This window comes from Lutjanus erythropterus, chromosome 8, assembly GCF_056507025.1.
Source record: "Lutjanus erythropterus isolate fLutEry1 chromosome 8, fLutEry1.hap2, whole genome shotgun sequence".
Lineage (NCBI taxonomy): Eukaryota > Metazoa > Chordata > Actinopteri > Lutjaniformes > Lutjanidae > Lutjanus > Lutjanus erythropterus.
The window spans coordinates 6,241,282-6,255,085 of NC_139324.1; the positions used below are offsets into that span (position 1 = coordinate 6,241,282).

At 39.6% G+C, this 13,804-nt stretch overlaps 1 protein-coding gene across 6 annotated transcripts in view; it reads right to left on the reverse strand.

The window, feature by feature from the left end:
• Positions 1-13,804, reverse strand: part of caska (calcium/calmodulin-dependent serine protein kinase a) — a 226,006-nt gene that overhangs the window by 41,190 nt on the left and 171,012 nt on the right. For all 6 annotated transcript variants that reach the window (XM_084724344.1, XM_084724346.1, XM_084724343.1 and 3 more), the window contains one exon: positions 4,578-4,655. In XM_084724344.1, the coding sequence (XP_084580470.1) occupies positions 4,578-4,655 (78 nt within the window). The remainder of the gene's footprint in view (positions 1-4,577; positions 4,656-13,804) is intronic.

The following is a 13,804-nucleotide window of genomic DNA, read 5'->3' on the forward strand; positions in this document are numbered from 1 at the left end:
GCTTTATCTTAGAAAAAATAGAATTCTGTAATATATTTACTGTAATGTATCATAAGTGACAATGAGATGCCATCTGAGATTAATATGCAAAGATGGAATACTCGTCTCTCTTCCGTAATGACTGTTTCAGTTTTCTCGTTTTATGTCAACTGGAGTTCATATACTGTTGAATGTTTCTTGAATGACTAAGTGTCTGTTGATGAGTCATAAGAAATTATTAATCTTTTAGAAGGACTAGATGCTGATAATGTTTAAATTGAGCAATATGTTAATGGAGTTTGGCAGGCAGTGAGACAGACAGTGACTATATTTTCAGAGCAGTGGGCCTCAGTGGGCTTAATTTTACATTGACAAGACAACTGACAGCTACAAACAACTGATCAGCTTACAGTGGAGGACTCGTCATGGGTTGTGTTGTCAAATTACAGTGTAACGCTTGTCATGTGTTCCTGCAGTGTTCTTGCAGCCTGCCTGAGCTTCCTTGCATCTGTGGAGGAGGGGGAGGGGGAAACAACTTGTTTCAACCATAGATCATATATTAAATAGGGATTCAACCTATTTAATATACTGTCAATTTTCTACTTTTTCACTTTTCCTCTTCAGGGCAACTTTTGACTCTTCTCTGGGGTTGACTGAGTGGCGCCCTCTAGGAGATGCATTGCTTAACATCCATGCCAACGTAAAGGACACATGGAAGTATGTGGGCAGTGATGGTTATATCATTTAAAATGTATGTATGTATCTATTTTTGTACACAAAGGAAGCATAAATAAGGTTTAAGAGGTAAGAGGTTTAGACAAACCCGAGCTCTGCTAAATCCTGGAGCAGATATAATTACTTTCCTTCTACTCTCCTAAAATTCTGACAAAATCATTTCATGACTGCATTTGAAAACAGGACCAACATGTGCATCACTCCAGTAAAGGTTAGACTGACCAGGACAAACTTCACAGATGCTTGATCTAATACTGAGGTGTCTGCAAAGCTTGGCTCTCTGTGGAGACAGCCAGAAAACTAATAAACCACACAGTCTGCAGCCACTGCCTCACACCCACGCAGACACGTGTTACATCTGTTGTGGCTCCATCCACAAGTCTCGATCCTTCTAGATGGATTTAAGTAGGAAAATGTGAAGCAGACTTTATAAGCAGGCTTGAACTGTTTGGGACACAGTGTAGCAGAGCTGTGTTAATTAGCCAGGTCTCTCTGACATGAACCAAAACCACATAAAACAGGGCTCAGCTCTCCTAAATGGCTTTCCCTGTCTTAACAGCGCTGGGATTCAAGACGCCAGCCCTCACCCGCTCCCTCATTGTTCAGGCTTTTTAATTGCTCCCTCAACAAAGCACACAACGTAAACACGGTGGCATTCGTGCACCCGCATGCATGCACGGATACATTCACAATGCACAGCACTGATCCACGTTTTCCTCCACACACTCCCTCTGCTTTCGCACTCCTTGTTAAGCAGCAGCCCGAGTGTTAGAGCACACTGAGAGGTAAACACACAAACCCAAACTAACAGAGTGTATATGAATTCATCACAGCCAGGGTCCGACCCTGGAGACCATAATGCAACTCTCTGTAAGCAAGCTAAACCATGCTATTAGAGCACAAACACACTGTTGGGATGTGTGTGTACATACATCCAGCAGCATCTCTAATGAGGAAGGTCAAACTCAGCAGCCAGAGATCTTTATTAAAACAGCTCTGTGTGTGTGAACAGCCCAGTGGGCAGGCTGCGGTGTCAGCTGCTCTGACAATGGGCCAGAGTCACAGGGAACTGGATCATGAAGGCATAACCCTCAAAGGGTCAATGAAGTTTTAAAGGAGCTTACAGACAACTCAATAAATAAACGTAAATGACTGAATAACCACGGGTTGAGTGTGGAACCTTGCTCTGCCCCTGTTCATGTGGGCATCATCCCATCCCAAGACATCACAGTGAACACTGATCGAATGTAACTAAGCAATTAGTCAAGTATTATATTTAAGCACAAATTTTAAAGCCTCTGGAAACCTAAATCCACTATAGTCTTCTAACCATATATTTTAGGGTCTTAATAATAATAGCTATTAATAATATATATAATATAATAATAATAATAGCAAGCTAAAAAGTTTTAGAAATTAGATGTGTTGAAACATTGTCATTTAAATGTTTTTAAATGTTTTGGGTTTGAATTGGGTGTGTTTGTGCTCAGAAATGTATTATAAAAAATAAAAAATTAATCCCACAAACAAAAAATCCACGTCAGTTCTTATGTGGGTGCAACAAAATTTCTCTGCTCCGCTGCATGAACATGGAGCTGAAGCAGTTATGTCACTTTTTAAAAACTGAAATCAATATTGGTTTAAGTGTGCGCTATATTTACAACATTTTCCCCGCTTCACTTTGCTGTTAGACAGCTTTTACCAACGGCAAACTGAAGCTGCCATCTGTGCTCTCTTCACAGCCACAAAACTTCCATTGTCCCTCTTGGGACACACAACTTGATCTTAATATAACATACACTTAAACTGATATAGATTTTTTTTCAGGTGGTTCTTTGATTAGTTGCTAAAATACGTTTTGCTGCTGCCTGCGTCTACAGCAGGACATTACTTAACTTCCGTGTTGGGACTCCTGAGGCAGCTGTCAATCAAATGTGAGCTGACCGGCCCACACACTCTTGAAAAATGGTCTCAACAGCAAACTGAGCTGTTTTTGAACCAGGATAAAAACAGTGATTTCACCCCACAGAATTTGGGAGTTGCTGATCTGTCACCGCCTCGATCAGTTTACTTTGATGTTTTCACTAAAGTCACACACCTTAACATGTCTTAAAACACAAACGTGAAACAATATCACAAGCAAACTAATAGAATGAGGCAGCAGTAGACCAGTAACTCCTGAGTGCTGCAAAGTAAAATTAACATTTTTGTCAATAGAGTCTGGTGGGAGAGAGCTGTTTCTGGGTAAAAAAAAGTATTTTAAAAAGTCTGTCTCTGCAGGGATTCTTTATATAATGCTGTCAGACCCTTAGAATAACAATCTGAGCCTGTCAGTGACAAGACACACTTTTAGTGGATGAACTGGCATCAGAGGATTATGTTGCAGCCAGGAAGTTCATTTCATAGCTGCAAACTGAGGTCCTCCAATGGACCAAAGATTTTTACGTTAAAACATTTATTAATTAACCAAAATTATCACGTTTCAAGTTATACTTTTGATGTTATGCTAAAGACATTTATGTTTTGTGTTACAGAGATATCTTCTGAAGTTAGCATGCTAACCAGCTAGCCTGTCTCGTAATACACTTTGTACCTCAAGAGGCAACAGTGAGTCACTGTAGCATCCAGTCTGCCCTCAGACCAGCATGAGAGGATGAACAAGTAGCTCTGCCTCGAGGGGCAAGAAACCACATTCAGCAGCAAAAAAAGGAGTGAATAGAAACAAACAAGAGTTAACATTGGTGCTGCTTTCCATCGTTGGAGAGTAAAGGGATGAAGTTTGAGGCTGAAACAGTAACATTTCTTCTAGACCGGTAAGTAAACAGCCATTGAAGCTTATGTTGGCTATGTAGCGATAGCTCAAAAACCTGTTTAACCTTACTGACTGTGTTAATATGTTAAGTTTATAGGTTAAGTTAGCTGTTTGTTGAAATGTATAAAGCTCTGTTGGAGTGACCATGCATATCCTTGTTTGTTGACAGGGGTGAACACCACAACGTGAGGATTTGCTGCCTCTAATTTGTTTGATGTATGAATTCGACAGGTGGCCAGTACTTGCTTATAACATCTTTAAAAGTAAAAACTATCTTTTACTATTGTAAAACTGTCTCAAATGACATAAATGACCTTTTAAACCTTTGTTTCAATAAATGAAGGACTGTTGTGAAAGCTCAGGATTACATCGATGCAATGTTAACCGTATGTCAGCAAAGAACACGATGTGGGAAATGTCCACTGTCCTAAAGAGTTCTATTAGCTCTCTGGATTTCTTACTGTTTTTTTATCAAATATAACATTTTAATTCATAGACGACTCAACTGTCCCACTTTTGATGAAGATTTTGATGATTATGTTTTGTAATACATTCTTAAAACCACGATTATCTCTAAGGAATGCAATTATAGTTGGAGTATATCCCATTCTTCAAATGAACAGAGCAGGTGAGCAGAATGACGTGAGTTAGAGCTTTAGTGAGCAAGAGGCCAGAGGGATTAATACAGCCTGAGCACTGACAGAAGAGTGAGGTTAAAGGGATGGTCTGGGTGTTTTCACATGGGGTTGTATGGTTGTATCCACAGACAGAAAGTGAAAAACAGTAAAAACCCAAACTATCCCTTTAAGGAGAAAAGGAGAGAGGCCAGTAACTAGTGAGAGTCTGTCATCTTCACAGAGTATTAAATTCTTTATTACACACATCACATGAAGACTTGCATGTATGCTTGTGTTAATGCAGACGTGTGTCTGATTGTTAAATGTGTGCACAATCAGTGTGTGACTGGAGGAGAGATAATATGTGTGTGTGTGTGTGTGTGTGTGTGTGTGTGTGTGTGTGTGTGTGTGTGTGTGTGTTTGTGTTTATTCACCTCTTTGGCTCTCTGCACAGCATCACTGGGGGGGTTCCTGATCTGTGGGGACGACTTGGTGTTGATCTTGTCGTAGAGCTGAAACAAAAGATAAAAATGAGTCAATCAATCAGCCATCAAAACTGTGAGCAGAGCAGCACAAATGAGTTTCCACTTTTGAAATGGATGGATTTCCAAAATACTTTTTTTAGTACTTAACATTGAGAACATGTTGTTCTACCATCTAATCTAAAACTGGCAATATTTCAGCATTCATTTTAGAAAGTCTGGACAATAGGGCTGTGATGATAACCACATTACCATAATAGCGCGGTCACATGATCCCGGGATTAAACTCATTACCGTCATCACAGCAAATTTTATTTTGAAGGGCTAATCTCATGTTGAGATCAGTGCATCGATCTGTTAATACAAATATGGATCATCACTGTCCCATACAAGTCAGGAACAAGGCCTCTGATTGGTTGACAGTTCACCTTAGGCAATCCCAAGATGCCTTGGGTTGAGTCTAATAACAACAATATGGAAAAATAGAGAAATAACTACAGAAGACATTGGGTGTTGGATTTATCATGGATTTATTTGACCATGTTTCCAAGAAGACGTAGCACTTCAAGGCTTGATTGCAAAGCTTCTGAAAGAGATATGACTGCACAAGTAGTAAAGGTACAATGCTAGTGTTAGAATTAGCTTAACATTAACCTTTCCTGCTTAGCTTAGCTCACTGTTTCAGCAGTTGGGAAACACCAAAAGAAACTTTTCTTGGTTTGAGACACTGCAGAGTTTATTAACTGACACACTGTAACCTGAACTGTACATTTACTGCCACACTGATAACTCAGTGTTAAGTTTAAGTATCTGCTCCGCCATGAGCAGCATCGTCACTCGCCTACTAGTTGCTGTTCCTCACTTGCACACCGCACAATACTGCCCTATTTCTTAAAGGAGCTATGCTACACTAATGACAGTATGCTTCAATAAAGTCCAATAAAATGTAATTACTAAGGCAGTTGTGATAAACTGCCACTCTGCTGTGACATCCTGCTTTGTCATCGTAGTAAGAAAAAGTCCATGCATCACAAAAAAATCCCCAAACCAAAACAGAAAAAAACTAAATCTACAAACTTACTGTTGCTTCTTTTGATCAATAAAAACTAGTGAGAATAAGATAAAAGTGTCAAAATCTCAAAGGTTAAAGAACTTGCTCTCTGTAAGCTGTAATAAGTGCCCTCTTATCCAGCAGCAGGAACCACAACTCTCTTTGGTGCATGGAGACATAATCTGGTCAAAAGTTTGGTGTTTTTATGTGAAAATTGATTAAAAACAAAGTAGTCTCTCTTATTTATTCAGCTTGTCCTTAACACCGCCTTGCTGTTTGGTTTAGTTGACTTGAGAGCATCAATACCACTTTTTCTGTTTTGTTCTTTTTCCTTGACAGCTGTTAACAAAAAGGAACTGTTTTCTCATCTCTGTGATTGAAGGGCGACAGACACCAGAGCTCTGTTTATTAAACTCCCAGCTGACTAATAAACTGCACTGGCTAGCTCAGCTTGTATGGGCCCAGTCAGAGACGAGTGTGGGTGTATTTAAGAGATTGTACGTTTGTAGACAAAATGGCCCTGAAACAGTCTCAACAGAGGCAGCAGCTGTGAGCTCCAGCCAAAGCAGAGGGCGGCTTTTTAAACAAAGATACAGACGACTTCAACCATCTGAAACAACTTTTAGCACCTTCAAAAGACACACGGCCTTGTGAGGTTTGATGACAAAGTTGTCTGGGGTGTTTTTCACATGACCTGCTGTGCAGTGCATAAGCACGGAGTCTTGCATAATGTGTGCACACAAAGACAGAGAACACAGAGGCAGACACAGAGAGTCACAGACAAACAGCGCTTTTGTACCAGACAGTTCAATGCAACCCTGAGACCCAACACTCCTCTGTGTTTCTCTCACACAACAACAACAGCAGCAGCAGCACTAGACATGTGATGCTGGACATCATCACAGGATGTATGATGGATGAACAAATAACAGCAACATTAAGTTTCCATAATGTAGTCAGTAGTGCTGCAAATAAGGAATATTTTAACAGTTGAGTAATTGGGTGGTGCAGTGATTAGCACTGCTGCCTCAGATAATTTTGACTTCTATTCTTAAAAAATGACTCAAACTGATCAATTGAGTATCTAAACGGTTGATTATTTTAATAATCGATTAATAATCAATTAAACGTTGCAGGTCTAGTCATCTACTTAGAATAACAATCGTAGCCATTCAGCAGCAAAAGTGAGAACTTTCAGTGAATGTAATCTGACATGTGCAACTGCTCCTAAAGATTATCTTGTAGCCATTGCATGTTTGCACCAAAACTTTTGGTACCTATTAGTAATTCAGACCCCAAAGTATGTAAAAACAGGACCCAGATTTAAACATTATCAGAGTTGCTCTTTAAATCTCATTATTTGTGCATTTATGACTATATGCTGAAGAAACTCTTCTGTTGGCTGAGATATAGAAAAGATTTCTGTTTTTGCTGCATGCTGCAAGTCTGCTGCACCACACAAGATAGTGTTTAAACAGAAAATTGCTTTAAAATGATGCCCTACACATTATCTGATTTTTTCTTTCCTGTATTTTTCCTGGCTGAAAAAAAACATGAATATGAACCTTTCCTGTCTTGTTTTGTGGAGGCACTCGTTGAAACAGAAAATATATAATATATAACCGTTATAACTCTGTCAAATTGGGTGCCCGAAACTATTCAACTTTTCTTTGGGATCACCCCAGCAAGCAGTATTCCCAACTCACAACACATCCCGTTTGTTGACAGCCAGCAGTTGAGTTAATTCAGTTGAGAAATGGACGAGGAAATACTGATTTTTGAGGTGGAGAAACATTTAGTGCTCTATGAACCTGCAGAAACGGCTTTATAAGGTCAGCCATAAAAAAAGATGCCATATGTTGAGCTGTTGGAGCTTCTGGTGTTTATTGTTGAACATTTGTCAAACTAAGTCAAGGAGGAAGAGTACAGAAGAGAAAAAAAAGAAAAAGACCCCGGTCGGTTACAAACGCACTTTCAAAGACTTTTCATCACTTCAAAAATCAAATGTGTTTATTTACTGAACACAAAAATGTGTTATTGTTCTAAATTCCCTTCTAAACTAAAGAAATGAAACACAAAACAAACTTTTGCCATGAAAAGTTCTTAAATAGTGGTGAAAAGATCATATAGGCTACAACCACAGCTTCAGCTGCCCAACAAGGCTGTGCACAGCAAGTCTCTAGAACACAAGAAGTAAATTCAAACCAAAGTTAGCCTATAATACAAAAATAACATTAAACTTGAATATCAAAATATATGCTTGCAATATTTAACGTTAAAACAAAATGAACCATACTTTTATTCTTTATGGTAAACATCAATTCAGGCTTCTCTTCTCCTTGTTGTACAGTTGTTGGTGAACACACGCACAGTCAGTTCTGCGGGTTCTGAACTGAGTCAGTATAAAAAGACATGCAGCGTGACGTGCTGCATACATATCGTTACCGTGCTGCATGTTGTGTAAAATGGCTGTCACTCCTCTAAACCGGTTGGTAGGGGCTACAAGTCATCAGCAGCTGCTAGCTTAAAAACTAGCTTTTGCCATGGCTCAAAAAACTGACATCCATAGCAAAGTTTTGTTTCATCTTCAGCCAGAGCATCTGCAGATTAAGTCCATACCTGATATGTTATGATCCGCTGAAGTACGACATGATATGATATGTATAAATCCCTGTTTTGTTGGCTTCACTGCCATCTTGACTGATGCTGCTACACATCTGCACAGTGGCCATATTGATGAGGACTACTCATAAACAATGAGTAAAGTGCACTGCAAAATCGATCGTAAACGCACTTCTTTCTGAGCAGATATTCATGAAATTGGCTTTGCAATAAACATGAAAAATGATGAGAGAAAAATGACAGAACATGATAGTGGTGACTTGTTGGAATTAAATTCAGTTACTGGGGGCGATCTAATCAGCTAAAACATGAACCTTCTGAATAGAAACAACTTCCACTGGGACATGCAGGCCCTGACATTTGAAGTGTAAATCATTCAGAGTATCAGCTTCAGTGAGTTTCTCTAAATAATGTAGATTCCTGTATCTTTTACATTGTTATAAAGCCTGTTGGTTTCTTAGAATATTACAAAAAAAAAATAGTGTTCTAAATAAATGGCAAAATGTTCTAATTAAATAAAATGTTCTCAACAAATGACAGTGTTTAAATGGTTTCCTTAGTAAGTTTATACAGTAAGGTGAACCCTGGATCTTGATGATTATACCATCACACTATTCTATGCATCTGCATCTCCAAAACTGAGACTATACTTAACAAAACCACTATATTAACAACTTGCATACATCTATAGGAAAACTTGCACTATATAAAAAAGACACTTAAAAAAAAAAAAAAAAAACTATTTAAATCTCCTCTGGCTGCATTTCGCAGCAGCTGTGGTGGCTTTGCAGTGGGTGCTTCACCATCTGTTGCCTGACAGGGAACTGCATTCTACTGAGTGGCCTATTTGAGTTTACCTTGTTTTTTCAGTATACTTTGCCAAGAATGAATAATTATGTGCAAATGATATGGTGTGATGTGTTGCGTCAGCTGTCCTTAAAATGTGATGTTTGTGATGTGGATGTCATGCCTGGTGAAGATATTGCGGTTTTGTCACATAAAAAAGATCTTCTAATAAAATGTAAGATTGTTAATGTTATTTTAAGTAAAGATCTAAAGGAATAACTAGTGTGGTTTCCATTACAGTTTTGCTAGAGTGGAAACAACAGCTCCAAACTGTCAGCTAATGCAATAAATGAGCAGTAAAAGACATCTGGTATTTTTCTGTGAAGTGATCCATTTGTGTAAGTCTTTAAAGCCTCTGAAAACTTGGCTTGAAAAAGTTCAAATGCATCTACAATATCAAAGTTTAGTCTCTTATCAAGATCTGAGTGAAAATAAACGTTCAGAATTATTAGAAAATCTGGTTCAAAAATAGCTTGTTTTGATGTTAAGACCATTTCTCAAGAGTGTGTGGGCGGGTCAGCTAATGTTTTGATTGACAGCTGCCTCAGGAATCCCAACATGGAAGCTAAGTAACGTCCTGCTGTGGACCGCTGTAGATGCAGGCAGCACCTGAACAAAGGAGCACCTGAAAAAAAAGTCAATCTGGGTTTAAGTGTACGTTATATTTAGAACATGTTCACTGCTTTACTTTGTCATCAAGCAGCGTTTTCAAACGGGAACTGAAGCCGCCGTCTGTTCTCTTTACAACCACCAGACTCCAGAAACAGACAGAAACAGTCTTTTTACCTCACAGGACACAAGAGTCGTAAGAGTTTGTGTTTGTGTTGTTACTTAGTTGGTGTTATTGTTTGACGTCAGTGCTTTAACACGTTTGTTTGGGTCTGAACCGACGTTCCTTGCTGTGGATCGAGGCAGCGGTAGAACAGCAGCTCCTGTGTCCTGCAAGGAGAAAATGACTATATTTTCAGTGGAGTTTTGTGGCTGTGAAGAGAGCACAGACGGCGGCTTCAGTTCTTCATCAGTAAAAACTGTATAACAGCAAAGTAAAGCGGGGAAAGTGTTCTAACTATAGTGTACACTCAAACTCATATTGATTGCGGCTGGGTAAAATCACTGTTTGTGTTAAAAGAGTGATGTAATGTTGTTGAGTTGGCTCAGACTCAGACAGCAGCCGCAGCACTGAAGCAAAGAAGTTGTTGCACCCACAGTGGTGAGAGTGGTTTGTGGAATTAACTGTGTGATTTTCTTAAATGTCCAAGCACAAACACGCCCAATTCAAACCTAATTAAGAAAACTTCAAAAACTTAGATGACAATATTTTGAATTTGTATTAAATCATATTTCTAGTACTTTTTATATGCTTACTATTATTCATAAGACCCTAAATTACATGGTGAGAAGACCGCAGTGGATTTGTGTTTACAGAGGTTTTAAAAGCCCAAACAGACTAGCAGTGATCAAACTGGACTGAACAGGTCCAGCGGACCGAGGGAGGGAAGGAAAATAAGGGAAAAGGGATTGTGGAAGCACACACAAATGAAAATGTGTGGATTATTCCGTTTGCGGGAGGATGTTGCATCTTTCTCCACTGTGAAAATCTGAAACCACCAGAACAAAGAAAAAGGGGGGGTCCTGGGAGTGATGACACACACCACGCACACATCTCAAGTGTGCATCTGCATCCCCCTTCACGAATGAACACAACTCGCTCCTCAGGATATCCTTATAGGACAACCAAAATAAAGCAGAGAGCCTGAGGGCTGAATCGTACTGAGTGCCACAGAGTACGTGCCGTCCCACATGCCGTCTGCAGCCACTGAGCATACATACATATTAACTGCACTGTTGTGTCCTGCGCTTTCAGGGGGAGACATGTCAACATCTTCTTTGCCATTGTTGAGATATAAACAAACCTGAGCTGACCTCTGAGGGAGGGGGGTGACTTGAAAATGAGCTAGATCTACACATGTGCAAAGACTCCAAAAAACTCAGCCGTCCAAAACAGAACAAACTGTAAAAAAAATCAAGATATTTACAGGAAATGTGCATCATTGTTAATTATATCAATGAACACTTTGACAACAAAGTATTTGCTTTACTTGACTAAACTGCAAATGAAAAAACCTCAAATTATTAAATTAAATTATGACGAAACCTCTGTTCATTCTGCCCTGACCAGTAAAGACGAGACTAAATAAGATTCATCTGTTCAGGTGGACGACCTTAGACCATTTTAAGGCACTATTAATTCTAGCCAGTTTAAAAATCTGCATGAAACCATGGGCTGCTGCTGACAGCTGACACCTCGGATAATGAGCACCTCAGCTTCACCAGCAGCCTGTCAGGTGCAAAGAAAAGAAGAAGAAAAGGGGAAAAGAAGCAGAGACGACCTGCTGTGGACACTTTTGTCTTATATTCACACCGTAAGAAAGACAGAGTGTTATGTTCCCAATGAGGACAGAGTACCTTTACGACAAAATATAATGTCAAAAATAAACTCTACATAAAAATTTTTTTTAACTGGATAACATACAACTCACCATAAATTTGTGTGGAAAAATCTGATTTGACAGAGAATCTGACCTGGTGGCAGCCTTCAAGACTACAACTATAAACTGTGTCAAAAGTGGAACTAGAGGACAAAATTCCCATTGATTAATGTCTAAAAGCCCTCAACACAGCTACTTTCTGCTAAGTACAGATATTTCTGTGAAAAATAAAAACAACACTGGTAAAAGTAGAAGTACTGATTCTGTACTAGAGTAAAAGTGATAAAGTACAGCCTCTGAAATGTAGTCAAAGTATAAAATTTAAAAAGTAGCTGTCTAAAGGATATTTCTACTGGTCATTTCTGAGAAAAGCTAAGCAAATCTCACCTTCTCTCTGTGGTTGAGTCTCCCTCTCTGTCTATTTTATCTTGTTACATCAGTTTGATCTTATTACATCTTATGCAGTTTTTGTCCTCTTACATCTTATGGTTTCGTGTTCTGTCATTTTCATCTTGTTGCATTGATTTTGTCTTGTTATATGCTTTTGGTCTTGTTTCGTCTTTTTTTGTCTCATGTATCTTACATCGTTACATCATTTTTGTCTTCTTCTGTGCCTTATTTCATCTTGTTATGATGTTTTCATCTTGTTACGTCTTTGTCATCTCGCTGCATCTGCCGTGCATCATATGCACTGATGGATACACTGAGGAACTGTCTTTTCTCTGTTATCATCTCGTCCATTTAGGGTAGAAGGGAGAGGGATTACACGTGCATCACGTAGGTGGAAGGCTATCAGAAACAGCTTCAAAGAAAAAGGTAACATCTGCGCCCTTACTCCATGCAGTCCATCCAATTTCTGACCTGATGAAGATCCAAGTGTGATCAAAACATTGTCAATTAAACTTTTTATGGCCTGGAGTACGTGTGCAGGCGTTACCTCATCCATTTAGGGTGAAACCGGTCAAATGTAAGAAGTAGAAACTACAGACTTGTTAAAATGTAGGGAGCAAAAATTAGAAGCTGTCAGAAAAATAAATACTTAAGTACAGATACCTGAAAACTGTACTGAAGCACAGTAACAAAGTATTTATACTTAGTTACTTCCCACCTCTGTCTCTCTGATGGTCTTGTTTGCTTATGTAAATTAGTATAAAATTGAGACTGTTTTATAACTTAAAAGCTCTATTAACACTGTATGCTGGGAGCTGCAATTCAGATATGCAGATTACAATGTTTAAAAATGTGACAGGTACAAGCATGATTGTGTCACTTCTCTGTGGCTGTGTCTGTATGTGCAGACAGCCACAACAAGCACACAGCAGCTCTTATTTTAGGATAAGAAACGGCATGATATCTTCATTTCCTGTCAGTGACAAGTAAATTCAGACACCATGTCCTTAAGGGCAACTTATTATTACTCTGTCTCCATTAGCTGGGAAGCCTGAGGAGCTTTGCAGTCTAGTACACAAGGAAAAGAAACACAAATGCGCTTCACTAAAGCGCCTCATTATACACGTCAAACTCCAAAAACAACCACAGGGGGATGCCACGCTGACTTCAAATTAGCTTGAGGCATCTCTTGACAAAACGCTCTTCCTGCAAACATATCAGAAAGAAAACACACTCACCCAGGAGACGGTAAGTGTTTTGTCAGAAGAACGCAGCCGACAGAGTGCAAACGAGACGCACGTTATCGAAGCCAGGAGGCTCCATCATCCGTTCGCTGTCTACAGGATTTCTGCTTTCCTCTGTGTGTTTGAGCGGTGAGGAGGCTGCGTTCAGCCGCGCAGATAGTGATGGAGGCTGTGCTTGTTGTGAATGACACTGAGGCCTGACAATAGAAGCCATTGTTCCTTCACAGTCTGAGGCTGCACTCTTCTGTCCTTCTCTGACACCCCCCTCCTCTCAGAGCAGGGCAGGGGTGTGAAACAGGCTGAAAAGGAGACATCTGCAGCCCCAGGCTCCCACTGACACTGCTGCACATACACACACGCACACACACACACACTTGGCAGATGCACTCGTCTCCTGCAACCCACTTCATCCTAGTCGGCCTCAAGCAACTGTGAGAGCGTTTAACACAACACACCTGTAGCGATCATTTTGCCTCAAATGTCTCTCATGCAGCTCCCTCAAATGTTTTCATTTCAGTCTCTCGAGACTACTCTGTG